We start from the raw sequence: 27,647 nt of genomic DNA on the forward strand, positions 1-27,647 counted from the left end.
AAGGCTTGTGTGCAGTGTTTTTCTTTCATTTATTTAGTTTTCCTGTGGATGGCTTGGCTCTTCCAGGGTCCCAGGTCTCCCTTTCCTGTGAACTCAAGTCCCTGTTTCCTTTTCCAAGTGTTTGTTACAACCTCAGGTCCCAGCCTCCAGGGTAGTGCTCTTTAAGAGAAATATAATATGAGCCATGTATATAATTTAAAATTTGCAAATAGCCACATTAAAAAATAAAGAGGTAGATGAAATTAATTTTAATAATGTATTACATTTAAGCCAGTAGATCCAAAATATTATCACTTAAACATGTAATCAATATGAAAATGAATTACTTGGGGTACTAAGTCTTCCAAATCCAGCGTATTTGACACTCACAGCAGGTCTCAATTTGGGGCCACATTTCAAGTGTGTCATCGCCACATGTGACTGGTGGCCGCCATATTGGATGACAGTTCCAGGCCCTGTATTGGAGTCTGACTTTCCCCTTGGGCCAACTTGTGCTCGCACCTGTGGCTTTGAGTTTCCTCATTGTTGCTGGCACTTGGGGTCTTACCTGTCTCTTGAGCTTGACTCTGTATTAAAAATGGTCTTTTCTCATATCTCTGTGTGTTTATAGTTGGAGAAAGAGGTCAATTTAGTCCACCATGTTGCCAAAATCCTTTCATTTATTCCTTACAACAATCTATTTTTTTCTTCTTTTTTTTAAAATTTGTATTGGAGTATAGTTGATTTACAAGGTTGTGTTAGTTTCGGGTGTACAGCAAAGTGAATCAGTTATACATATACATATATCAACTCTTTTTTGAGATTCTTTTCTCATATAGGCCATTACAGACTATTGAGTAGAGTCCCCTGTGCCATACAGTAGGTTCTTATTAGTTATCTGTTTTATATATAGTAGTGTGTATGTCAATCCCAATCTCACAATTTATCCTTCCCCCACACCATCCCCTGGTAACCATAAATTTGTTTTCTACATCCATGATTCTACTTCCATTTTATAAATAAGTTCATTTGTACCCCCCCTTTTTTTTAGATTCCACATATAAGTGATAGCATATGATATTTGTCTTTCTGTTTCTGACTTACTTCACTCAGTATGACAATCTCTAGGTCCATCCATGTTGCTGCAAATGGCATTATTTTGTTCTTTTTTATTGCTGAGTAATATTCCATTGTATATATGTACCACATCTTCTTTATCCATTCCTCCGTTGATGGACATTTAGGTTGCTTTTTCCTTACAACAATCTTATGATGGAGGTACTCTTACGCTCAATTTACAGATGAGGAAACTAGGGCTCATGGAGCTTAAGTGACTTGCCCAAGGTCATGTGGCTATTAAGTGGCCGAGAACAAACCCCCATACAGGTGTGTTTGAATTCCAAGTCCACGCTCTATCCACCATGCATGTTGCCATCTCATAATTGTGATTTCTCCTTGTTCATTCTCAGGAATTAAACACCACCAAGAGCTCTCTCCTCCTTGACTCCTTACACGGCCTTGCTTGTCTAGAGAGTAGCTCTTGGCCGAGACCTGGTAGCAGAGAGCCATGGACCCGTGCAGCCTGGGGGACAAGGGCACCCTTCCATCTGAGATGCACCTCCCTTTGTTTCCCGAGGGCCAGGCGCTCAAATGCAGTGACACCCTCAACCAGGATCTGGGGCCCGGCTCACGAGACCTGCTGTACGACGGCCTGAGCTGCTTGGACCTAGACCCCAGCCTCCCGATGCCCGACGCGCCCAGCGAGATGCTGGAGGACAACTTGGGTGCCGCGTCCGTGTATTCAGGGAAGGACAGTGACTCCACGAAGCTGCTGCAGGAGTATGCAGATCCAGAATCGCAGACTTCCCTACAAGGTGAGGCTGTCCACCCGGGTCCCTGGCCTGGCGGGCTGTTTGAGAGTTCCTGTGGCTGGTGAGGGGTTGCGTGTACCCGGAATGGTTAAGAACATTTTTCTCTTCCACGGGCGAATAGGGAACAGTCACTTTTTTCCTACTTGGAAATTGTTCCCAACTTCCTAGTCAAGGAAACTGAACACTGATCCTGGGGAATAACGTTGAGAAACTTGGATGTTTGGGGGTATCCTAATCTCGTGTGTGGTGTGGGCAGACCTTTGAGTTGATGGGACACTTTCCCATCCATCACCACATCTCAGAGGCTCCTTTCGCCTCTGAGATGTCCAGGATGACCCAGTATCCTGTCCACCTGCTCCTTGGTTGTCTAACCTACCTAAGCCTCACTGTCTCCATCTGTAAAGTGGGGGACAATAATACCCACTCTGCTTCCCCCCCAGAGTGACAGCAGTAAGAAGCAAAAGAAGAAATGAAAGTAAAAGCACTTTGCAGGCTGTGAAGCACTGGACAGATGGTAGTGGTTTTTACCAACACTGTTAGAATACCTTCCGACAGTCCATTGATGCAGTTCTAAGTCTTTCTCTTCCACAGCGGAGGAGCAAAGGGAGAACTAATGAAATACTCAAAGACCTTGGTTAAATCACCTTTTGGTTTACCTTAAGACTTCCGCCATAGGATAAATTTGATTTTTGTTTTTAACCCACTTCATGGGTTCTTGGGTAAGTTGCTTAGACGAGTTGACTAAGAGCTTTTTAATATTTATAATCACACCACATGCTTGGAAGGCCACATCCGGAACAGCCCTGCAGAACAAATGTCAATGTTAATTGGGATCAGCAGCTCAAGAAATGTCCTGCATACTCGCTAGAATGAAAAACTACTGACGCCCGCACTCCACACAATGTAGACAAGCCATTAGCCTTGTCCCCGTGTTGGAACCATGGCTAACTGTGAAATCCTAGAAACCAAGGACATCCTTGGTATCGCAGATGCTGGGCGAGGCCTGGCTACAGTAATTAAGGTTCTCAACCTGAACCACAGAAATTACCTAAAAATGCTGCTAGGGTGAGTACGTGTGCGTTTTGCTGGGCAGAGAAAGTGTGATTTTTCACCAGATTTTCATATGGGTCTGTGCCCCCCAGCGAATGTTACAAAACATTAATCTAGTTCAATTTTTCCTAATTTGTTTTAAACTTGAGGATTTTTTTTTTTTGGTTACCTTATTTTAAAAAATCCACTGAACGTTAAATTTTAACTCTTTACACTTCTCTAACTTAAATTCAGATTCATACAAATGGATATGCATATATTTTTTAATTAGAAAAGTAATACATATTTATATAGAAAACTTAGAAAATAAAGAAAAGTGATAACAAGAAAAATCCCCACCATGGCTCCCACACGTGGATTTTTAAAAAACGTAGGTGAAGCCACTAGGGTACACATGGTTTTGCAGAGATGTATTAAGTGTCTAATTCATTTGAAGTTTCTAAAACTTAGTGTGTCTGCTTTCTTATATGAAGGTAGACTATTCGGTTGTCATTGTAATGGTTATTCCATTGTATTGTCGGACCATATTCTTGCCTGATAGACTGTTATAGTGGATCTGTGAATAACTTTTCCATTAAGTTTTCTCTTGGATGAGTTCTTCGCACATATTCCTCCCTGTAGGCTTGCTGGTCGGAGAACTCACACAGTTTTAGAGCTTGTGCACACGCTTTCTGGGAAGAGCAAGTGGCTTCCCGGGCCAGTGACTCAGTGTGCCTGTTTTTCAGTGTCCCTGCCAATTTTTTTTTTTTCCTTTTTTTGCGGTACGCGGGCGTCTCACTGTTGTGGCCTCTCCCGCTGCGGAGCACAGGCTCCGGACGCGCAGGCTCAGCGGCCATGGCTCACGGGCCCAGCCGCTCCGCGGCATGTGGGATCTTCCCGGACCGGGGCACGAACCCGCATCCCCTGCATGGGCAGGCGGACTCCCAACCACTGTGCCACCAGGGAAGCCCCCTGCCAATTTTTTTGAAGCCACATTTTGTTCTCTAGTTTAACAGTTGCTTTAATGAGCATTTTATTTATTTATTTATTTTTAGAGAAAAACTTCTGTTTATTTATTAGGCTGCATTGGGTCTTCGCTGCTGCACACGGGCTTTCTCTATTTGTGGCGAGCGGGGGCTACTCTTTGTTGCGGTGCGCGGGCTCTTCATCGCGGTGGCTTCTCGTTGCAGAGCACAGGCTCTAGGCGCACGGGCTTCAGTAGTTGTGGCACACAGGCTCAGTAGTTGTGGCTCGCAGGCTCTAGAGCGCAGGCTCAGTAGTTGTGGCGCACGGGCTTAGTTGCTTCACGGCATGTGGGATCTTCCCAGACCAGGGCTCGAACCCGTGTCCCCTGCATTGGCAGGCGGATTCTTAACCACTGCGCCACCAGGGAAGTCCTAATGAGCATTTTATTTTATTTTTTTAATTTATTTTAAATACTCATCTTTTTTTTTTTTTAAGAATTAATTATTTATTTAGTTGCACTGGGTGTTAGTTGCGGCAGGCGGGCTCCTTAGTTGTGGCATGCGAACTCTTAGTTGCCACATGCATATGGGATCTAGTTCCCTGACCAGGGATCGAACCCGGGCCCCCTGCATTGGGAGCGCGGAGTCTTATCCACTGTGCCACCAGGGAAGTCCTCTAATGAGCATTTTAAAAGTAAGTTAGCAAGGCAAGGACTTTCCCACATGGGAGTCCTATTTTCCCTCATTTAAATTGTTAGAATCGTTCGACCCCTCGACCCAGCAGTTTTTCATATGAAGAAGATGTAGACCAGGCAGGTTAAGTGACAAATGGCCAGAGACAGAGTTGGGATGAGAGTCGAAGTTCCTTTCTGCTGTGTCTCTCAAGCTACATCTCAGCCACAGAGAATTAGCATTTGGGGTCCTTTGGTGCAATATCCACGCCCTGACCTGTTGGATTCTTGGGTCCAGCCTCTGCTGCATCCTAGATGAAGGGCAGTTTCTAAACTTGCTATCGCGTGAGGCAGTCTAATCCATCTTAAGGGGTAGAAAAATCTTCCATGATTCATCCATCCAACAGTTACTGCGTGCCTACGAGTACAAGAATGGGAATCCCAGGAGCTGGGAACACAGCAGCAAGCCTGCAGAGTTCTTAGTTCTTGTATCCACTGTCCTTACGTTTCTAGTGATTTAAAATCAGCTTCCCTATACTTTTCTTTTTGTACATCTTTTTAATATAAATTTATTTATTTTTGGCTGCGTTTGGTCTTCGTTGCTGCATGTGGGCTTTCTCTAGTTGCAGCAAGCGGGGACTACTCTTCGTTCCGGTTCATGGACTTCTCATTGAGGTGGCTTCTCTTGTTGCGGAGCACGGGCTCTGGGCGCGTTGGCTTCAGTAGATGCGGCACGCGGGCTCAGTACTTGTGGCGCATGGGCTTAGTTGCTCCGCGGCACGTTGGGATCTTCCTGGACCAGGGCTCGAACCCATGTCCCTTGCATTGGCAGGCGGACTCTTAATCACTGCGCCACCAGGGAAGTCCCTCCCTTTACCTTTTATTCATCAAATCTAGCTCTGCCCCTTGTAGCAAGACAGAAGCAATCTGCTCCCTCCTCCACATCCTGGCCCTTCAGCTACTTGAAGACATCTCCCTCTCCCACATGGACATTCCCAGCCCCTTCACCTGTTCCTCTGATGACGTGATTCGTGGAAATACCTTTTATCATTTACCCAAGGAGTACAGAAACATGGAAAATTCAGATATACAGGAAAAGGAAAATTAAGTTGATCCATGATCCTACCAATCAATCCCATTCTGTTTGTTTCTATTCAAATTTATTTTTCCCTTTTAAAGACTAGATCATTCTGTTTTTCAACAGTCCTCTTGTTAGTGGCACAGCACTTAGTGGTACAGCGTGAACATCCTTTCACGTCATTGGATATTTTCCTACAGTTTTATCTTAAATGCCTGCGCCATAGACCATTGAGACCAGAATGCAGTCACCCACCTGCCCTTCTGTCAGTTATTAGGTGGTTTCTCACATTTCACCAGGAAAAACAATGCTGCAGTTAACTCACTTGCAGTTAACTGCAAGATCTCCGTTAATTTGTACAGATCTGCGTTAATTTCCTTAATTAAAAAACCCAGAGTGGAATTGGCTGGGAAAAAAGACTTAAACTTTTCTAAGATTTTGCATTGTACATTTCTGGATTGCACTTGCAAGTGTGCTGTTGATGTTACCGTCATGAAGCCCTGCCCGTCGTGTCACTCTGTCCTGGAAGCGCTCAGACTGTTGCTGTCCCTTCCCTTAGCCCCAAGTGTGGCTTCAAGATTGGGTGCTGCCCTGGAGGGGTGGCCTGACCAGGGTCCCTTCTCCCCCATACCTGGTGCTAAACCTGGTCGTCTCTGCGAGTGAAGCTGCTGAAGTTGGGGTTCTTGGCCAATTCCCTGAGTTGGACTCAGCTTCTGAAGTTGGTCCGAGGGTGGTAGAGTGCTTCCACCCGGACTCCGATGTCCCCGGATGTCATAACCTGTGCTTTCTCCCTCTGTCTAGACCTGGGGCTAGGCGTGCTCAAGGTGCCCAAAGAGGCTGACAAAGGAGGCAGGGCCACGTCTGGGAGCACAAGGAAAGGAAAGCGGCAGCACAGTTCCCCTCAGAACCCACTCCTGGAATGCAGCCTCTGTGGGAAGGTGTTCAGCAGTGCCAGTTCTCTCAGCAAGCACTACCTGACGCACAGCCAGGAAAGGAGACACGTGTGCAAAATCTGCAGCAAGGCCTTTAAGCGTCAGGACCACCTGTATGTAGGAGTCTGGTCAGGACGTCTCTTTAGGGGGCTGCTGGGGGCTGGGCGTGTTCCTGGTTCTTTTGCATCCCCTCCCATCCACCTGCACCGCCCCCCACCGTCGGGTGTCCCAGGTGTGTGCGACCTGTGCTCCTCCCACGGCCAGTGTTTGGGGGGGCAGGGCCTACACCGCCCCGGACAGCCCGCCCTCCCCAGCCTCCAAATTCACTCCAGTGAGGAGAGCGCTGCTGCGATTTGCAGACAGGACTCTTGTGCTTTAAAAACACACTCCAGAGGCAATTTTGTCACGGAGGGAGTTGGGCTAACTCTGTAGAGAAATTTTCAGAGTCCCTGGTAGGTGTCTGAGCAGGACAGATATGCACTCCATGAGGAATATATGTTGGGAGAACACCAGGGCATGAGGGGTTCTGAAATGCCTGTTTCTAGAACATGGCAATGGAGTGTTCACTCTTTCTTTTCCTTTTTTAATTCCCCCTTTTTTTAACTCGATTTTTTTTTTTAACTTGACTTTAAAAAGCAAGCTCAGTATAAGAGTTAGGAGCAGAATTCTGTTTGTTCTTCATGTCTTAAAAATGATAAGCTTTCCTTGCTGCTGAGGGAAGAGAGACAGACTTTCAAACCAAGAGACTTGTAAGTGGGAGAGGACGATCCCTTGCATTTTTACAGGTCGCTCAGCCTTTACTGAGGGCTTCGATGAATCCTGCTTTCATTTTATCCTCTCCCCTCTCCCCATTAAGGATGGGAAATGATTTACTCCTGTCACAAGCTGGTAACAGTTGGGGCTAGGAAGTGGGTCTCCGGATCCCCTCTCTGCTGCTTCCCTCAGGTGGAGGCCAACGGTCCACATTTGGGAAAGGGTTTTATTATTTATTGGGCCATGTTGATTAGAACCATCCGGAGTAGGATTGTTGGGAACCCAGAGGGTGACTTACCCATTTGTTTATATTTATAATATATTAATGTAGATATAAGTATGATGTAAATATAATAACATACTTGCATTCTTTTATATTTGCAGAAATTATAGGCAAATTTGGCTTTTTTTTTTTTTTTTTTTTTTTGCTGTGGGGCTCCCAGGTAGCTGTCTAGAGGAATCCTATGGGAAGGCAAAGACTCCTTTGTTCAAGGAAGGATCATCCCCAAGTTAGCATTTCCTCAAGTGCGTTCTCAGAACTCTGGTTCTCTGGTTCTTGGGGATGCTAAAAGGGGCTATTTAAAAAGATGGTTTTGTGGGCAAATAAGTTTGAGAGACATGGAAATTTAAACAGATATCTCTTTATCTACTCTGTGGCTTTTCAGTTTGCTACTATGAACCTACAAGAAGTAAACAGTGTTTTTTCAAAACTTATTTGCCAGCTGAGCCCAAGTCCTCAGGGAGCAACTCTGGAGACTAGTGTTCCTTAGGAACCCACTTTGGGGAACTCTGACTTGGCTCCCACTGATTTTTTTAAATCTCAGATTAGGGGTTTGCTTAAGGGTGAGGTAAAGAGCTCCCCCTTCCAGATGGCTTTGACTGTAGCAGGGGTCTTTCCTCATGGGGTCTGAGCACAGTTTCTGAGTTGCGATGCTGCTGCCCCCTGGGGACACGCCTGGGTTCCTGCAGTGGGTGACCCACGCCGAGACACCCGCTAACTTCCTCCTCATGTGATTCCAGGACGGGGCACATGCTCACCCACCAGAAGACCAAGCCCTTTGTGTGCACTGAGCAGGGCTGCAGCAAGAGCTACTGCGACTACCGCTCCCTGCGCCGGCACTACGAGGTCCAGCACGGCCTGTGCATCCTCAAGGAGGCCCCCCCGGAGGAGGAGGCCTGCAGGAACTCACCCCACGCGCACGAGGTGGCCAGCCAGCCCGCACCCGCAAGCCTGTGGTCCCTGGTGCCCCCGGAAGCCCCATCCGCCAGCTCCCTGTTGCCCAACCGAGACCTCCTGCGCTGTATCATGAGCAGCATCGTCCAGCAGAAGATCCCTCCTTCCGGGCCAGCCCCGGGAGGGCCTGCAGACAGCGGCGAAGGGAGGAACGCGGCCTGTTCCTGCCTGCCCTCGTCAGGGTCCTCCTTCTGCGGCCCAGCCAGCACCCCGGCGGCCCCAGGAGCCCTGGGCACTGAGGTTCCCGAGGAGCCCCGGCCCCCACGGAAGGAGCCTGCGACGGACGTGTTAACAGCCGTCCACTCGCGGGCAGCGGAGAACAGCGGCCCTGACCCAGCCGAGCCGGAGCTGCCGCTGCTCGAGCCCCCATCATCCCTGGAGGGCTGGCCCGAGGGCGCTCCCCTGCCCACCTGCCTGCCTCTGTTCCGTGGCCAGACTGTCCCCACCAGTTCCCAGCCATTAAGCCACAGTTTCCAGTGGCTCCGAAACCTGTCGGGCTGCCCTAAGAGCAAAGGAAACAGTATGTTTGTTGTCCACAAGCCCTCTGCAGTGCTGTCCCAGGAGGGCTCCGAGCCTGGCCCCAGGCTCAGCAGTGACTCCCCTGCGGGGGAACCCTCACCCAGTCCGGAGGACACGCCACCCTTCCCTCACACGCTCCTGAAGGCACCGGAGGAAGCCTCGGGTGACCCCAGATATGCCAGCACCAGCGGGGAAGACGACTCCTCGGCTTCCAAGAAGAGCAAGTTTGACTGCAACTCCTTCTCGTGGCAGAACCCTGGTGAGTCTGGCCCCCAGGACGGCCCGAAGTCCAGCGGCCTCCCGTCGGATGCCACACCGCTCTTGCGGCAGCTGTTCCTGAAGTCTCAGGAGTCTCTGGTGAGCCACGAGCAGATGCAGGTGTTCCAGATGATCACCAAGTCCCAGCGGATCTTCTCCCACACCCAGGTGACCGCCGCCTCCTCCCAGCTTCCCACGCCCGACGGCAAGCAAGTTGCCCTGAAGTCACTGCAGGGGCCATGGCCACAGCAGCCCCCACCTATGGCGCCCACTGTTGACTCTCTCCATGCTGGCCCCGTGAACCCTGAGCCAGAGGGATCCCTAGCCTGCAGGAGAAAATCCACACCCGCTTTCCCCACAGAGGCCTCCCCCAGCAGCGTGAGCCAGGATACAAAGGGAAGACCAAAAGTGGCTGCCGCTCCACCTGCCCTCACAGCGTCGTCCCTGGACCCCCCTGGGGACCCAGACATCTCCTCTCTGGCCAAGCAGTTGAGATCCTCGAAAGGGACCTTGGACCTGGGGGACATCTTCTCCCCCGGGGGCCTGCGTCAGACCCAGTTAGGAGGGGAGGAGCCATCCAGAGCCCGCCTCCCAGGGAAGCAGGCCCAGGCTGAGAGTGGCATGGCTTCCGGGGCCACGAAAGGTGAAAAGGGCCCAGCCTGCTCGCGGGGCGGAGGCTACAGGCTCTCCTCTGGCAACTCCAGGGCCCAGCGGTTTTCAGGCTTCCGGAAGGAGAAGGTGAAAATGGATATGCGCTGTGCGGCTTCTCCAAGCCAGGTAGCCATGGCTTCCTTCTCGTCGTCGGCCGGGCCTCCAACGGATCCCCCCTGGGACTCCAAGTCCAAGCTGACGATATTCAACAGGATCCAGGTACCAGGGCCCTCTCACGGGACCTGACCATGCAGGAGGCAGAGTCTCGTCCTTACCTGTTTCCGCGTTTCTAACTTGTCCAGGCACTGTATTTGACCTCAGAAAATCCTCAGATGCAGTTTGTTTACAGAGGGGGGAATGAAGGTCCAGAGAAGTGATGGTTCCTCCCATCACCCTCCGCCCTGCAACATACACACACAAAACAGAACAGGGCTTTAGAGTTGTCAGAGACACTTTGTGTCATGTTTCTTCACTAAACTTTTTCTATTTGCTTTCTTTCTGCCTTTCGCTTCCTTTTGGATTTGCCTCCTTCACTTCTTCTGAGAATGTAAAGGCAGAGCTCCTTTGCCCTTGATATTCATACGTGAAATGCTGTGTCTTTTCTGGTTGTGAATCACAGGTCCACAAGTCCGACTTGGCCCCTGCTGCAGGCCTGGCGCCAGTCTGCCCTTGTGGAGCAGCTTGGGTCCTCCCACATCGTGCCCATGAGGTCCTGGGCACAGAGAGCTCGGCCACTTCTCTTCGTGATGTTCCGAGGTCCAGCATCCTTCCTGTCACACCACAGCTACCTCCTCCTCTTTTTTTTTTTTTTTAACAGCTTTAATATTCACGTACCATCTAATTCACCATTTTGAAGTGTACCATCCAATGGTTTTTAGTATGTTTACAAGGCCATGCACCCATCGCCACTCTTTGCCAAAACGCTTTCATCACCGCAAAAAGAAACCCCACACCCTTGGTTGTCACCCGCAATCTCTCCATCCCTCCCAGCCCCTGGCAAGCATGAATCTACCTTCTGTCTCCATGGATTTGCCTATTCTGGACCCTTCACGTGATTGGAATCATAACGCTACATGGCCTTTTGTGTCTTTTGCTTCTTTCACTTAACAGGATGGTCTCAAAGTTCATCTGTGTTGAAGCATGGATCAGAACTTCATTCCTTTTTATTGCTAAGTAATTTGTCCATTGTATGGATACACCATATTTTATTTATCCATTCATCAGCTGATAGATATTTGGGTTGTTTTCACTTCTTGTCCATTGTGATAAGATTATTGTTTAGACATATGTTTTCATTTCTCTTGGGAAATACCGAGGAGGGGAATTGCTGGGCTATAGGGTAATTCTATTTGAGGAAGTGCCAGACTTTTCAAAAAGCTGTGCTGTTTTATATTCCTACCCAGAGTGTATGAGGCCTCCAGTTTCTCTGCATCCTCACCAACACTTGTTATTGTCCAGTTGGTTCTTTTTATTACAGCCACCTTAGTGGGAGGGAAATGATAATCTTATTATGGTTTAATTTGCATTTCCCCGATGGCTAATAATCCTGAGCATCTTTTAATTTGTTTATTGGCCATTTGTATATCCTCTTTGGATAAGTGTCTATTCAGAGTCTTTGCCCATTTTTAAATTGGGTTGTGTTTTTATTATTGAGCTGTGAGAGTTCATTACGTATTATAGATACATAAATATACATAATCCCTTATCAGATACATGATTTGCAACTTTTTTCTCTTATTCTGTCTTTTCACTTCTTGATGATGTCCTTTGAAGCACAGAAGTTGTAAGTTTTGATGAAGTCCAATACGTTCTGTCTTTTGTTTGGTTTTGGAGTCATCCAAGAAACCACTGCCTACTCCAGGGTCACCAAGAATTACACCTGTGTTTTCTTCCAAGTCTTATAGTTTTCACTCTTGCATCTCATTTCTGATATGTTGGCTCAGATATATTTTCATCTTCAGGGTGGAAATATCTACCGGCTCCCCGACCCGATGAAGGAGGAGAACATGGCAGGTGGCTGGTAAGTTCAGAAGCCCCTCGGGAGTCCTCTGGTGGCTTTGATGTGCTGGCTCTGGGGGAGCGAGCTCTGGATGCTTCACTCCTGAAGGGGCGAGCACCAGGCCACGGAGAATCGGGAGCATCATCTCCATTTCTTAGGGTTCGTCCAGAGCTGTCAGAGGATCAGTGTTTGGGGACGGAGTCCCATTCTCCCTTTTTTCCCCACAGTAACCAGCACAATGGCGGTCCCACAGACTGGGCAGAGCCAAGGAGCACTTACGTCTGCAAGAATTGCAGCCAGATGTTTTATACAGAGAAAGGGCTGAGCAGCCACATGTGTTTTCACAGCGACCAGTGGCCGTCACCTCGAGGGAAGCAGGAGCCACAGGTAAAGGGGCGCGAAGCTGCCATTCATCTCAGGATGGAGCCGTCCTCCTGCGGGGAGCCTGGCTGGGGGCCAGGAGTCAGGGCTCTGCTGCTCTGGAGGGGCCCCTTGCTCCCTACCTATTGTGTCTCTTAAAGGGCTGGCTCTTCTCTGTGTGTAGGTGTGTGGCATGGAGTTTTGCAAGCCACCAAGACAGGTGCTGAGGCCGGAGGGGGACAGGCAGAGTCCCCCGGGAGCCAGGAAGTCCTTGGACAACATGACCGCAGCCCCTTTGGTGGTCCCTGTGTCGGTGCCTGTGGCTCCAGCGAACCATCCCCCGGGGAGCAAGGTGGGTGCACTTCCTTCCAGCTGTTGTGAGAAAAGCCCCCAAATCCTGACTCCAGAAGAGCTTGGTTTGCGTGTTCATTCATCCATTCAACCTCCAGTGAACTTCCTTTGTGTCTGGCCCTGTGCTGGGCAGGGCTGGGGACACTGCAGTGACCACAACAGGCTTGCCCCCGTCTCCTGGGGCTCCCAGCCCAGCGGAGTAGAGAGACCCATCCCCGGACACTGACGACCCAGAACGGGCTGGGCTGGGAGAGGGAGCTTTGGGAGCCCCGGGGGCACCAGAGACCCTGCCTGAGGAAGCGGGTGTTGCAGCTGAGAGCTGGAGGATGAGGAGGGGTAAGATGGGCAGAGAGGAGGGGAGATTGCGTGGAGGTAAGAGAGAGTGTAGCAAGCTCAAGCCATCGTCTCTTCAGCCTGTGCTGGAAGACCCCACCTGGAGAAGTTCATGCTGGACTCGGGGACGGGGTGCATGGAGCCCACTGTTTGTCTCGCAGGAGCTGCTGTCATTTTCAGGAGAACAGGTTTTCCTTTTGTCATGCTGTTGCATCCGTCTGGCCCCCACACTTTAAGTGCCAGTCACTTTTAACAACGGACATGAGTTTCCAAAATGGTCTGAGTGAGGGCCTCTCCTTGGGGGGTGTGGGTGCCTGAGAAGGCTCCAGCGTCAGATGTCGCCCGGCTTAGGGTCTGGAGTCTGGCTCAGGCGTGGTGGCCCTGCCCGGCTTCCTGCGCTGAGGACTCTGGGCACGGCCATGCTGGGTGTGCGTCTGGCTGGTCAGTACCCTTTCCCACTCTCAGGCCATCTTGAGGACTGAGCTCTGGGGCCGGTGGCCTCAGGTGACCCCTGTGGTTCTGAAGTTTCTTCTTCTCCAGGGACAGGAGAAGGACGGGGAAGAGAGAGACAGCAAGGAGAGCAGGCAACACAGGAAGCGGAAGAAGCTCCCCCGGCCCAAGGCACTGCTTATCCCTCCTCCGCCCTCCACGTCTGGGGAGCCGGGCCCGGGAGGATGCCACCAGAGCTGCCTGCGCTCACCCGTGTTCCTGGTGGACCGCCTCCTGAAGGGACTGTCCCAGTGCCCTCCCTACACGCCGCCCCCAATGCTCAGCCCCATCCGGGAGGGCTCTGGGCTGTATTTCAACACTCTCTGTTCCACATCTGCTCAGGCCCGTCCCGACAGGCTCATCAGCGCCATGCTTGGTGAGTGAGGTTGATCGCCCCACGACGGGCCTGCGGGGGGCCAGACCCCCGCCCCCTGTAGAATTTGGTCCAGCCATTCTTTCTGGCCTACGCCTGGGTCTGGTCTGGGGGTCCCGTTGCTGTTCGGAACTATCCCAGGACCATCTGGGACCAGCAGCCTTCTAGGTGCTTATAATTTTGTAGCCAGAAAGAAAATAGACGCCATTTAGCCTAACCACCCTTCTGCCTGCCCTTTCGAGTAATTTTTTAAACAGCTTTATTGAGATATAATTCACACGCGATATGAATCACCCATTTAAAGTGTACAGTGTTTTTTTTTAGTGTATTCTTAGGATTGTACACCCATCCCACAACCTAATTCTAGAGCATTTTCATCACCCCAGAAGATTATATCCACGAACGGTTACACACAGGCCCTGTAGCCCCCAACTCCTCAGCCCTGGGCAACCACCAGTCTACCAACCTACTTTTTCTATGGGTCTCCCTATTCTGGACATTTCATATAATTGGAATCGTACAATATGTGATATTCTGTGTCTAGTTTGTTCACTTAGAATAATGTTTTCAAGGTTCATCCATGTTGTAGTATGCATCAGTGCTTCATTTCTTTTCATGGATGAATGATATTCCATTCTCTGGATAGACGACATTTTATTTATCCATTCATCAGTTGACGAGCATTTGGGTTGTTTTCGTCCCTTGGCTATTGCAAATAGTGCTGTCAAGAACATTTATGTATAAGTTTTTGTTGGACATAAGTCCTCATTTCTCTTGGGTATATACCTCAGAGTGGAATTGCTGGGTCAAAGGGTAACTATGTTTAACCGTTTAAGGAACTGCCAGACTGTTTTCCAAAATGGCCGGGTCATTTTAAATTTCCACCAGCATTGTATGAAAGTTCCAGTTTCTCCACATCCTTGCTAACACTTCTTATCTGTCTTTTTTATTATAACCATCCTAGTGGGTGTAAAGTGGTAGCTCATTGTGGGGTTTTATTTTGTTTGTTTGTTTGTTTTGCGGTACGCGGGCCTCTCACTGTTGTGGCCTCTCCCGTTGCGGAGCACAGGCTCCAGAGGCGCAGGCTCAGCGGCCATGGCTCACGGGCGCAGCCGCTCCGCGGCATGTGGGATCTTCCCGGACCAGGGCACGAACCCGCGTCCCCTACATCGGCAGGCAGACTCTCAACCACTGCACCACCAGGGAAACCCTGTCTTGGTACCTTTATGGAAAATCAGTTGACCATAAATGATTTGAGATTTTTCTTCTTTTTTAATACAGACATTTTACAGCTATAGATTTCCTTCTGAACATTGCTTTAGCTACATTTTGTAAGTTTTAGTATGTTGTGTTTTTATATTCATTCAGCTAAAGTCTTTTCTAATTTATCATTCCACTTCTTGTTTAATACACTGATTATTAAGGAATGTATTGCTTAATTTTCACATATTTGTGAATTTTCCAAATTGCTGCCTTTTATTGATTTGTAATCTAATTCTCTTGTGGTCAGAGAACATACTTTGTTTCTTTTTAAATTTAATTTATTCAATTTATTTTTATTTTTTTGGCTGTGCTGTGCGGTTTGCAGGATTTCCGTTCCCCCACCAGGGACCAAACCCATGCCCCCTGCAGTGGAAGCATGGAGTCCTAACGACTGGACCGCCAGGGAATTCCCTTAAATTTATTTTAAAATCTAAAATTTATTGAGGCATGTTATATGGGCTAGAATACGGTCTGTCTTGAAGAATGTTCCATGTGAATTTGAGAAGAATGTATTCTACTGATGTTTGGTGGAATGCTGTATTTTGTCTGTTTTGTCTAGTTAGTTTCAATTTCCTTGTTCATCTTCTGCCTAGTTGCCCTATCCACTGTTGAAAGTATTGAAATCTCCAACTATTATTTTTTAATGGTTTATTTCATCCTTCAGTTCTGTCGTTTGTTGCTTCGTGTATTTTGGGGCTCTGTTTTTAGGTGTGTATATGTTTGTAATTGTCACATCTTCCTTATGGCTTTACCTTTTATTATTATGATGTGATTGTGATATCATTTGACATTATTACAATAATTTTATCATTATCTCTAGTAATATTTTTTGTTTTAAAGTCTAGTGTGCCTGACATTAGTATAGCCATTCCATTCTCTTTTATGGTTGTTGTTTGCTTGGTATATATTTTTCTCTTCTTTTACTTTCAGCCTATCTGTGTCTTTGAAAATAAAGCATGTTACCTATAGACACCATTAGTTGGATCATGTGTTTTTTTTATCCAGTCTTACAAACTCTGCGTTTTGATTGGTTTGTTTAATCCATTCTTGTTTAATGTTATATTGATATGGTTGGATTTACATCTGCCATTTTGCTTTTTATTTTCTATATGTTACATGTCTTTTTCTCCCTCTGTTCCTCCTTTCCTGCTTTCTTTGGTATTAAGTGAGTATTTTCTAGTGTAATATTTTAATTCCTTAATTTTTCACTTTTTCTTAGTCATTTCTTAGTGGTTGCTCTAGGACTTAAAATATATGTCTTATCAGAATCTGTTAGGATGTGTAATAACTCATTAACAATGAAATATAGAAACACTGCTCCTATCTAGCTCTATTCCTTCTAACTCTTTTGCTATTATATATGTGAGAGACCCAGTAATACCTTACTGGTCATGTTTACTACTTTATATAATTTTATTTCGTGTAAAAACCTGAGAGAATAAAGGAAAGCAAGCATGATTTATAGAGGTTGTTATATTAACCTTCTTATTTACCATTTCTGATCTCTTCATTTATTCTTGTGGAGTTACTGTCTGAGGTGATATTCCTTTACTCCAATGCAGCTGTGCTCCTTGTGCAGTTACTGTCACATATATTATATTTCTATATGTTACAGGCCCACAATACATATTGTTTTATGCAGTTGTTTTTTAAGGCACTTAAGAAAAGAAATATGCAATCATACTGATTTTTATAGTTACCCAGATTTACTAGCGCTTCGCTTTTTTTTTTTTTTGGTTTGAATTCAAGTTACCATCTGATGTCATTTGCTTTCAATCTGAAGAACTTTCTTTAGTATTTATTTTTATTAGGGATATATAATTCACATACCATACAATTCATCCCTTTAAAGTATATAATTTAATGGTTTTTAGTATATTCACAGAGCTGTGCAACCATCACTACCATCAGTTTTCAGAAATTTTCATCATCCCCAAAAGAAGCCCTGTACTTATTAGCAGTCCCTCCTTTCCATCCTCCTCACCCCCAGCCGTGGGTAACGACTAATCTACTTTGTCTCTATCGATTTGGCTATTTTGCATATTTCATATGAGTGGAATCATACAGTATGTGGTCCTTTATGAATGCCTCCTTTTAGTTAGCATGATGTTTTTAGGTTTCATCCATGTTGCAGTATGTATCAGTACTTTGTTCCTTTTTGCGGCTGAATAATATTTCACCTTTAATATTTCTTGTAAGACAGGTCTGCCGGCAACAGATATTCTCAGTTTTTATTTATCTGGGACTGTCTTTATTTTACCTTCATTTTTGAAAGATAATTTGCTGAATATAAGATACTTGGTTGACCCTTTTTTACTTTCAGTAATTTGAATATATTATCCCATTGCCTTGTGACCTACATCGTTTCTGTTAAGAAGTTAGCTGTTAATCTTACTGTAGTGCCCTTGTATGTAACAAATTGTTTTTCCCTTTTTACTTTCAAGATCTTGTCTTTATTTTTGCTTTCAACATTTTGCCTATGTTATGTCTGGATGTAGAGCTCTTTGTGTTTAATCTTTCTTGGAGTTTATAGAGTTTGCTGGATATACATACTGTTTTTCATCAAATTTGGGAAATTTTCAGCCATTAATACTTTAAATATTCTGTCCCTTTCTCCCCTCTTTCTGGTACTCCCACTACATATATATTGTTGCATTTAATGACATCTCACATTTCTCTGAGGCTCTCTTCACTTTCCTACATTTTTTTCTCTCTGTTCTTCAGATTTCATAGTCTCCATTGTTCTAGCTTCAGGTTTGCTGTTCGTTTCTTCTGCCAGCTCAGATCTACTCTTGAGCCTTATTTTGGTTATTGTACTTTTTTAATCCCAGAATTATTTCCATTTGGTTCTTTTTTTTTTTTTGGCTGCATCGCACAGCATTCAGGATCTTAGTTCCTCGACTAGGGATCGAACCCGTGCCCCCTGCCGTGGAAGCGTGGAGTCTTAACCACTGGACCGCCAGGGAAGTCCACGTTTGTTTCTTTTTAAAAAATAATTTCCATCTCTTAATGGCATTTTCTCTTTGATGAGAAATTTTTATTTTATCTTACTTTAATTCTTTAAGCATGGGAGCCGGGGGAAGAAGAAGCCCCCATCTCCTTGGCTGCACCTACCTGGGTAGAACTTCCATTACAAAGAGCTGGGGGCTAGGTGGGTGAGGGAGTGGGCCATGGCTCCAGTGACACAGACTCTCACTGATCTTACCAAGGTTTAGTAGATTTTCCTGAATGAGTATTTCTTAAAATGCTGTATGCCTTTAGGACAACTTGCAGAGACTTTAGCTTACTGTTCTTTTTTTTTTTTTTTTAATGATTTTCATCAGTAAATTTGTTGTCTTGCCGAGTTCCTTACTCTACTTTTTCAGAAGTCTTATCCCCCTTCCATGCAATCTTTTTATTTTATTTTATTGTGATGTGAACAGTTAACCTGAGATCTACCCTTTTAACAAATATTTAAGTGTGCAGTACAGTATTGTTGACTATAGGTACAATGTTATACAGCAGATTTCTAGAGCTTGCTTAATTGAAACTTTATGCCCATTGATGAGTAACCTCCCATTTCCCACTCCCCCAACCCCTGGTTACCCCTATTCCACTCTTTGATTATATCGATGTGAATTCAACTACTTTAGATACGTTATATAAGTGGAGTCACGCAGTATTTCTCTTTCTGTGACTGGCTTGTTTCCCTTAGTATAATGTCCTCAGTGGTCATCCATGTTGTTGCATATTGCAGAATTTCCTTTTTTTAAGGCTAATTGGTATTTCATTGTATGTTTATGTCACATTTCCTTTACGTGCTCATCTGTCAATGGACATTTAGGTTGTCTCCACATCTTGGCTATTGTGAATAGTGCTGGAGTGAACATGGGAGTGCAGATATCCTTCTGAGGTCTTGACTGTGGTTCTCTTGGATGAATACCCAGAAGTGGGTTTGCTGCAGGATATGCTGGTTCTACTTTTAACTTTTGAGGAAACTCCATACCATGCAATCTATTTTTTCCTAATTTTTAATTTTATATTGGAGTATAGTTGATTTACAATGTTGTGTTAGTTTCAGGTATACAGCAAAGTGATTTCGTTATACATAGTCACATATCTATTCTTTTTTAGATTCTTTTCCCATATAGGTTCTTACAGAGCATTGAGTAGAGTTCCCTGTGCTATACAGTAGGTCCTTGTTGATGATCTATTCTATATACAGTAGTATGTGTATACCATGCAATCTTGAAGAGCCTGCTTTTAGCTGCTCTGGAAAGGCAGGCAGAAAGGGCCTCGTGGGGCAGTTCTAGCCAGTCCTCTTGAGGCTCTTCTTTGGGTGTTTTCCAGATCACGTGGACGGCTCTTTTGGCATCTGTGTGGTGAAGGACAACACCAAGATCAGCACTGAACCGTGAGTTGGAACAGACTTAGAACCTGAGGGTCCTTCCAAAGTGGGGATGCTTTTACCCTCCTTGCATTCCAGCGTCGGTTTTTCCCAAGGGAGCCTTCATCACGGGAAAGTCAGGTCTACATCCAGAGCCTCTCTAGGAGAGAAGTGGTGGATTTTTCCAGGTGTTTCTCCAATATTCCTTCTGTCCAGACATACCATAGTTGGATCTCTGTGGACAGAATGCCCAGCACCCTGGGGTTCTAGGTAGCATTGGTGATGTCACAATGAGATACTCTTTTATAGCCATGTACTGTGGCTAGATGGATGTTACCTTGGATGTAGAAGCAGACCAGGTATCAGCACATACCTCCTCTGTCCTACCCCAAACGCCTGAGGCCAGAAATCTGGCAATGAAGCGAACTGGAGGAAGGAAGAGAGTATCCCGCAAGAGGTCTGTGGAATACCTGTGCGCGTCTATTGGGGTGATGGGCACTCCCGGTGTCTGAGAGATGGCCGAAGCGTTCCACAGAGCAGGGCTGTGGCCTGAGAGCAGGGCTCACCGCACATCTCTCTTTTATTTCCCATCTTGGTCACACACATATGTCTTGTATGTCCGTGTGTGTGGCCTCATTTCAGACACATCAACATTGGAAGCCGGTTTCAGGCTGAGATCCCAGAGCTCCAGGACAGATCATTGGCTGCAAGTGACGAGCATGTAGCTTCTCTGGTCTGGAAGCCATGGGGAGATGTGATGACCAACCCAGAAACGCAGGATAGAGGTGGCTGAGACTTCCAGGCCAGGTTCCCAAGGGCCCTCCTCCATCTCCAAGGGGTTTCTCCTCCCAGTTCTCACCTTGACCAAGAAGCAGTGACCCCCGGGCGGCGGTGGGGTGGGCAGAGCTGGCCTTCGGTGCAGTACTGCTTTGCTGTGCTGCAGTCCCTTGCGCCACCTCTCCTCTCACCCAGTAGCTGGCCAGGCCATCGAGAGCAGGTGCCAGGAGCAGGGTTTCTGCCCGTCCTCCTTGTCCCTCCTTCCCTCAGCCTGCTTTTAACAGAGAGGTGAGGGAGATGGTGACAGGGCCCCCCGCGCCCTCTGTGCTGTCGGGGAGGTTTCCTCTCTGGCACTTGCTGACCCTCTGTGTCTCCTGTCCTTCCCGCTGCCGGGCTGCCTGCTGGAAACAGTGACCGAGCTCTGCAACGTGGCCTGCTCCAGCGTGATGCCGGGCGGGGGCACCAACCTGGAGCTCGCTCTGCACTGCCTGCATGAAGCCCAGGGCAACATCCAGGTGAGGTGTAGGCGAGGGTGGGCTCAGAGGAGCTGTGGGAAGCTCCCTGCTCTCTTAGGGCCAGGGGCTCTAGGCGCAAGACACGTGCCTTCTACTTGGGGCTTTGCAGCTCACGAGAACCAAAGGCTGGCCACCCACCCTTCTCCCTGGTCGCTTTGGGACTGGTGGTGTCCTTGTGAATGTAGGGGAAATGCACACACACGGGCTCAATCAGTTGTTTATCTGGGGTGACAGCAGAGCACCAGGGTTCCTCCAGCGTTAGCTCATCTCAGCGGCACTGGGGACGGGGTGCCTAGCAGAAGCAACTCAGGGCCTGCATTAATCTGGTTTATTTACTGAACTTTAACTTTTTGATTAAAAATGGTGTATGAAAACCTCTGATGCAACAGAAATGCCTCTGCCTCCTCCAAGGACCCTCCTCACGATCCTGAAGTTTAGCAAAGAAAGAAGTCCAACTCTGTGTAGTGGGAGAAGAAGTCACGTCACCCGAGTTGGAGACCCAAGAGTCAGGGCTCTATGGTGCTTTTTCTCAAGCTGAGATGCAGTGGCTGGCACGTGGTGGGTGCTCAGCAGAGCAATCAGCACATATTTACTGGGTCCTCCTGATACCTGGTGGTGTCATGGTATCAGGCTGGGGCCAGCTCAGGGGCCCGTTCTGCGTGTAATGCTCTGCTGCCTCCATCTTGAAATTCTTAATCGTTTTTGAACACAGGGCCCCGTGTCTCCACTTCGCGCTGGGTGCTGCAAATTGCATAGCTGGTCCTGACCGGGGTTATGCTGTTGAGCAAGACAGATGCCCTCTCTTTGCAGGGCTTACATTTTAGGAGAGTGAACACATGAAATACATTTTTTAAAAGTGATAGATAATGCTTAGTGCTATGAGGACCATAAAATGGGGTAGGGCAGGGGCAGTGCCACTCCAAATGCTGCTCCTTGAAGAAATAAGGAGCTTGTGCCAGAATAAGTCCACACACTGTTTCCTTCAAGTAAATCTTGCTATGAAAAAGGTAACGTCCGCTGCACACAACAGTACGCTTAGTGCTGTAGGCAATGTGTCCCAAGTGGTTCACAGCTGGTGGCCAGTCCACAGACCGACCACACTTTGAGTCGCCCTGGGGTAGGGGTGGCTTTGGGGAGAGCTGCACATATTTTCTGAATGAATGAAAGAATGAAGGCGGGCATCTACCTCACCTTCCCTCCCTCAGAGAGTTGCCCGCCACTCCTCTCGTTCCAGGTTGCCCTGGAGACCCTCTTACTGAAAGGACCCCAGAAGCCACCGACTCACCCTCTCGCCGACTATCACTACACAGGTAACTGGAGCGTGGCTGCCCGCGTGGTTTTGGCCTGGCTGAGGCCCCTGCGAGCCAGTCAGTTTCCATGGCAAGCTCTGCCTCCAGGAGTTCTCTTGGGGCCTGCACCTGCCCTCCCAGAAGGGCCCATCCTCTCTGGGGGACTCGGTGGGTGCTGTTCTCTAGTTGGATCCAACCTTCCCCTTTCCACTGGTTCCCTCATGAGCTCTGCCTGGCCAGAAGGGGGGTGCCAGGTTGGGGCGGCTCAGGTTCCGCAGCTGAGCACGCCAGCCCTGGAGTCAGGCAATCTGGGGCCCACGCCTGCACTTGGCAAGTCTCTTAACCAGCGGAAGCCTCAAGTTGCTGCACCCGTCAAGTGGGGAAGGTCATAGCCCCTACCTGCTACGGTTTTTGTGAGGATTGTGTGAGGTAAAGCAAGTAAGGGGCTTAGCAGAAATCTTGGCATATAATTGGCGCTCGGTGGCCTGAAAAAGGAGGGGAGTCTGCACTTCAGCCGTGGCTGCGGTCCCAGAAGGAGAAACATCCTTCCTCCTCTTGGCTGTTTCTCCAATAGGTTCGGACATCTGGACCTCCACAGAGAAGAGGCTCTTTAAGAAGGCGTTCTGTGCCCACAAGAAGGACTTCTACTTGATACACAAGACGGTAAGGCGAACATGGCAGGCTGGTGTAGACAAGGCTCCCTCACACGGCCGAGGCGCTAAAACTGCAGGGCCTGTCAGGGGCGATACTCTGCTCATGCTGTAAACAGTTGACAACTAAAATGCCATTGCTTTGAACAACCCCAAACAGTACAGAAATGAATCCCATGTTCAAAATAAAGCCCTCCAGGCCCCTCCCCACAATCCTACTTCTGATTGATAACCTGACAGGCATTTACTGCCCATATGGATTTTACACACCTGTATGCACTTTCTCAAAAAAGGATGAGATCATATATTTAATATCCTGCCGATTATTTTGCTCTTTTTTTTAACTTGATGTACGCAAAATTGCACATAAAGTGTAAGATTTAATGTTTTTGACATATTTATACACTTGTAAGACCATCACCATGATCAAGATAATGAAAATATCTGTCACCCCCAAAAGTTCCCTCCTGCCCCTTTGCAACCCTTCCTTCCTGCCACCCGGGTCCCTAGTCAACTCTTGTCTACTTTCTGTCACTATAAATTAGTTTGCATTTTCTAGAGGTTTATATAAATGCAATAATCATACAGCATGTGATCTTCTTTGTCTGGCTTCTTACACTCAACATAATGATTTTGAGATTCATCCATGTTGTCGTGTGTACCCATAGTTCATCCCTTTATTGCTGAGGAGTATACCATTGTATGGACGGACCACCGTTCATTTAACCATCCACCTGTTGGCGGTTTCCAGTTACTGATGACTACACATAAAGTTGCTCTGAACATTCACGTACAAGTCTTTGTACAGACATGTACTGGGTTCTTTTTTTTTTTGCGGGGATGAGGGTGGGATTATAAATACCTAGGAGGGTAATGAGGGTAACTTATAGTAGATGTATGTTTAACTTTTTAAGAAACTGCCAAACTGTTTTCCAAAGTGGCTATACCACTTCCCATTCCCACCAGCAGGTTGTGAAAGGTTCAGTTGCTCCACACCCTCGTCAACACTTGGTATGCTCAGTCTCTTTAATTTTAGCCATTCTAATGAGTGTACAGTAGCATCTGACTCCCATTTTTCTAATGACTAATGATGCTGAGCATCTTTGTGTTTTTTTGCTATATGTGCACCTTCTCTGGTGAGCTGTGTGTTCATATCTTTTGCCTATGTTTTTATTGGAGTGACTGTTTTTATTGAGTTGTAGGAGTTCTTATTTTGTTCTGAACACCAGTCCTTTATCCAGATATATGCTTTGGAAATATTTTCTCCCAATATGCAATTTGTCAGTCTCCTAACAGTGTCTTTTGAAGAAAAGTTTTTAATTTTGATTAAGGATAACTTATTAGTTTCTCTTTTATAGACTGTGCTTCTCGTGTTGTATCTAAGAAATCTTTGCCTAACCCAAAGTCACAAAGATTTTCCCCTATGTTTTCTTCTGGAGGTTTTATAGTTTTAGGTTTTATTTCTAGATTTATGATCCATTTTAAGTTTATTTTTGTATGGGGTACGAGGTGAGTTCATTTTTTGCATATGGATATTTATTGTTCCAATACCTTTTGTTGGAAAGATCATACTTTCTCCACTCAGTTGCTTTTGTACCTTTGTTAAATATCAGTTGGCCACATATATATGCATCTACTTCTGGGCTCTGTATTCTGTTCCATTGATCTGTTTGTCTTTTATTAAGTTCTTCCCATACTGTCTTTATTACTGTAGCTTTATTCTAAGTCTTGAAATCAGAAAATGTTAGTCCTTCCACTTTGTTATTCTTTTTCAAAGTTATTTTTTGTACTCTAGATCCTTTTTATTTCCCTATGAATTTTAGAAATAACTTGTCAATTTCAAAATTAAAATTCCTGCCAGGAACTTGATTGGTACTGTTTTTGACTCTATAGGTCAACTGGGGAGAGTTGATATCTTAACAATATTGAGTCTTCTGACTCGTGGACACGGTATATCTCTCTATCTAAATCTTTAATTTTTCAGCAATGTTTTAAAGTTTATAGTGTACAGTTGTTGCATATTTTTTGTCAGATTTATTCCTAAGTACTTCTGTTTTTTATGATGTTATAAAGAGTTCTTTTTTATTTCAGTTTCCAATGGTTTGTTGCTAGTATGTATAGAAATAAAATTGATTTTTATATGGATCTTGTGTTCTGAAGTGTTGCCAAGCTAACTTACTAGTTTTGGTAACTTTTTTGTGGATTCCACTGGATTTTCTACAGAGACAGTCATATCATCTGCAAATAAAGACACTTTTATTTCTTCCTTTCCAACCTGGATGCCTTTACTTTTTTTCTTGCCTTGTTGCACTCTAGAACCACCAGTACAGTATTGAGTAGAAGTGGTAAGAGTGGAAATCCTTGTCTTGTTCATGATATTTGAGGGAAAACCACTCCACCGTTAGCTGTAGGGATTTTGTAGGTATCATTTATCAGGTTGAAGAGAAGTTCCTTCTATTCCTATTTTGCTGAGATTTTACATCAGCAATGGACATTGGATTGTATCAAATGCTTTTTCTGCACCTGTCAAGATGCTCATATGATTTCTCTTTTTTAAGTTTAATATGATGAATTACATTGATTTTAGATTGTTAAACCAACCTCACATTTCTGGGATGAGCTCCACTTAGTCATGGTATATTGTCCTTTATATATAGAGAGAGAGAGTTGGATTCTATTCGCTAAAGTTTTGTTTAAAATTTTTCATCTATGTTCATGAGGGACATTGGTCTGTAGCTTTCTTTCCTTGTAATATCTTTGTCTGGCTTTGGTGTCAGAGAAATGCTGAACTTAAGGAATGAGTTGCGAAGTATTCCTTCCTCTTCAGTTTTTTGGAGGGCTCTGCCCAGCTGTCGCGTAAGGCTATGAGGTATCCACCACGTAAGGACACTCTGCTTTAATTAGTCCCAGTCGGCAGACATGTGGCTCCACATGATGTCACAGTGGGCGTCCTCGCGTGGACCTCTGTGTGCGTGTTCCTGGAGAGAAGCGCTCCTGGGCCAGCCTTGTTGCTCAGAGCGTGCAGAGCTTAGGTGGTGTTGACTCTGGTGGCTTCTCTCTGAACTCCTTCATCCCCGGGAGGACTTTGTGATTCTCTGTCCCCTGTAGCAGAGGAGCATACCAAGCCGTAGGGGAGAGATGTTTCAGGAGGGCTTTCAAAACGTGGCAGCTGGCCCCATGGGGAGGGGATTTAGGGCGTCAAGGCCATACTCACTGCTGCTCCTGAGGCACTGTCCTTAGCCGGCTTCTGTCTTCCTCCACTAGGTCCAGACAAAAACTGTAGCCCAGTGTGTTGAATATTACTACATCTGGAAAAAAATGATGAAGTCTGACTGCGGCCGAGCCCCAGTGCCGGAAAAGAGGGCCAAGAGAGAGCCGGATGAAGCAGACAGGACCGAAGCGAAGGTAGAGGGTCTCGGGGTAGGGCTTCTGGAGTTCAGTGCGGATCTGGATGCCCAGTGCCCATCCAAGATGGGCGGGGGTGGGGGGGTTGCACCCCACGACGTTTGTGCTCTGGACACCTGCTTCTCCCTTAGAAGGGCGGCAGGGCGGTCAGCACCCTTTCATCATGTCTGCCCCCTCTGCAGGTCACTCGTAGCCCTCGGGATAGACCCCGCCACCGTCCAATCCCCGAATTAAAGACAAAGACTGAGAGTTGCAGGAGGGAGTCCACCCTCAACTCCAGCCCAAATGCCAGCTCGAAACGGACCCCTGAGCTGCCGGGGAGCAGGGAGGGCCAAGGCTTCTTTCCCTGCCGGGAGTGTGAGAGGTACCGCCCTTTCCCTAGATGCTCCCACGCTGCCTGCCCTCAGCCCGCTGGGGTCCCCCCCTCAGGGCTACCCGCCTCCCCCTGCTCTGACCCCTGTGTCCTCTGGTGCCTCCTCAGGGTGTTTGACAAGATCAAGAGTCGAAATGCCCACATGAAGCGGCACCGGCTTCAGGACCACGTGGAGCCCATCGTCAGGGCAAAGTGGCCCGTGGAGCCCTTCCAGCTGGAGGAGGGGGAGGAGGGCGAGCTAGGGGCTGGCATCAGCCCTCTGCAGCGGTGATTCTGCGCGGGCAGCCAGTTGGGACGGGCACCTCCAGCCCTGTCACGTCTCCTTCAGCCACTCCAAGGCACCCCTCTGCCTCCCTGGCCCCGTCACTGTCCCCACCGGGCAGCCCAGCTTGCAGACATGAAAGCCATTAGGCCACGAGCAGGCAGGGGACGCACAGTCATCTGACCGCTGTGAAGGCCCTGTCAGCTGTGCCAGAGGCTCTGTTCTCTTTAGGTTAATAGTCTCTCACCTTCTTTCAGTTCCACTCCTTCCAGAGCAGAGAGGCTTGGGGAGGGAAAGGTTAGATCTGGGTAGTTCTTCAATCTTAGCCTCAGTTTCAGGCTTTGGTTACATTTGTTAGATAAGGCCAAGATGTAGAGAATCAGTGGGAAATACCTTCAGATCTTCACCGTGTTGGGGCCCCTTACCGGGGGTTTCTGTGCCTTCGAATTCTGTCCCTAGTCTTGCCATGACTTGTACATTGTTTTTTTTGTACTGTCGACTTGTAAATCTTATTAAATTGGGTTCTTAAGCAGCTGTCTTATGGCTTCCCTGCCTGTTGATCCAGCAAAGGCTTTTGAGCCCCTGCCCCTCCCAGAAGCCACAGTGACGAGTAAACTGAGTCCCTGCCCTGGAGGAGCCTCATACATTAATGCAGCCAGCATTTATCAAGCACCTACTGCAGCTGTGCCAGACAACGCCCAGTCCGCGTGATGGGGACATAGTGATGGAGGGACAAGGCCCCTCCCCTCACAGAGCTTACATTTTAGGAGCAGGAAGGTAGCAGTGATAAATCAGCAAAAAGGCGAGTTTAGATGTCTATAGTGTGTGTGCTTTTGGCCGTAATAACAGAGTCGTCAGTGTAGGTTTAAGCTCTCAGGACACGTGGTGGTGCCAGTGGCTCC

At 47.1% G+C, this 27,647-nt stretch overlaps 1 protein-coding gene across 1 annotated transcript; it reads left to right on the plus strand.

The window, feature by feature from the left end:
• Nucleotides 1-1,546: 1,546 nt before the first annotated feature.
• ZNF541 (zinc finger protein 541) lies at nucleotides 1,547-26,754 on the plus strand. Its single transcript, XM_032613392.1, has 15 exons — nucleotides 1,547-1,853; nucleotides 6,395-6,638; nucleotides 8,299-10,159; nucleotides 11,902-11,960; nucleotides 12,167-12,326; nucleotides 12,484-12,657; nucleotides 13,524-13,848; nucleotides 19,438-19,501; nucleotides 20,117-20,259; nucleotides 20,663-20,766; nucleotides 22,001-22,076; nucleotides 22,630-22,718; nucleotides 25,970-26,110; nucleotides 26,293-26,474; nucleotides 26,592-26,754. The coding sequence occupies exons 1-15, from the start codon at nucleotides 1,547-1,549 to the stop codon at nucleotides 26,752-26,754; spliced, it is 4,092 nt and encodes a 1,363-aa protein (XP_032469283.1).
• The last annotated feature ends 893 nt before the right edge of the window (nucleotides 26,755-27,647 follow it).

This window comes from Phocoena sinus, chromosome 19 (assembly GCF_008692025.1).
Source record: "Phocoena sinus isolate mPhoSin1 chromosome 19, mPhoSin1.pri, whole genome shotgun sequence".
NCBI lineage: Eukaryota > Metazoa > Chordata > Mammalia > Artiodactyla > Phocoenidae > Phocoena > Phocoena sinus.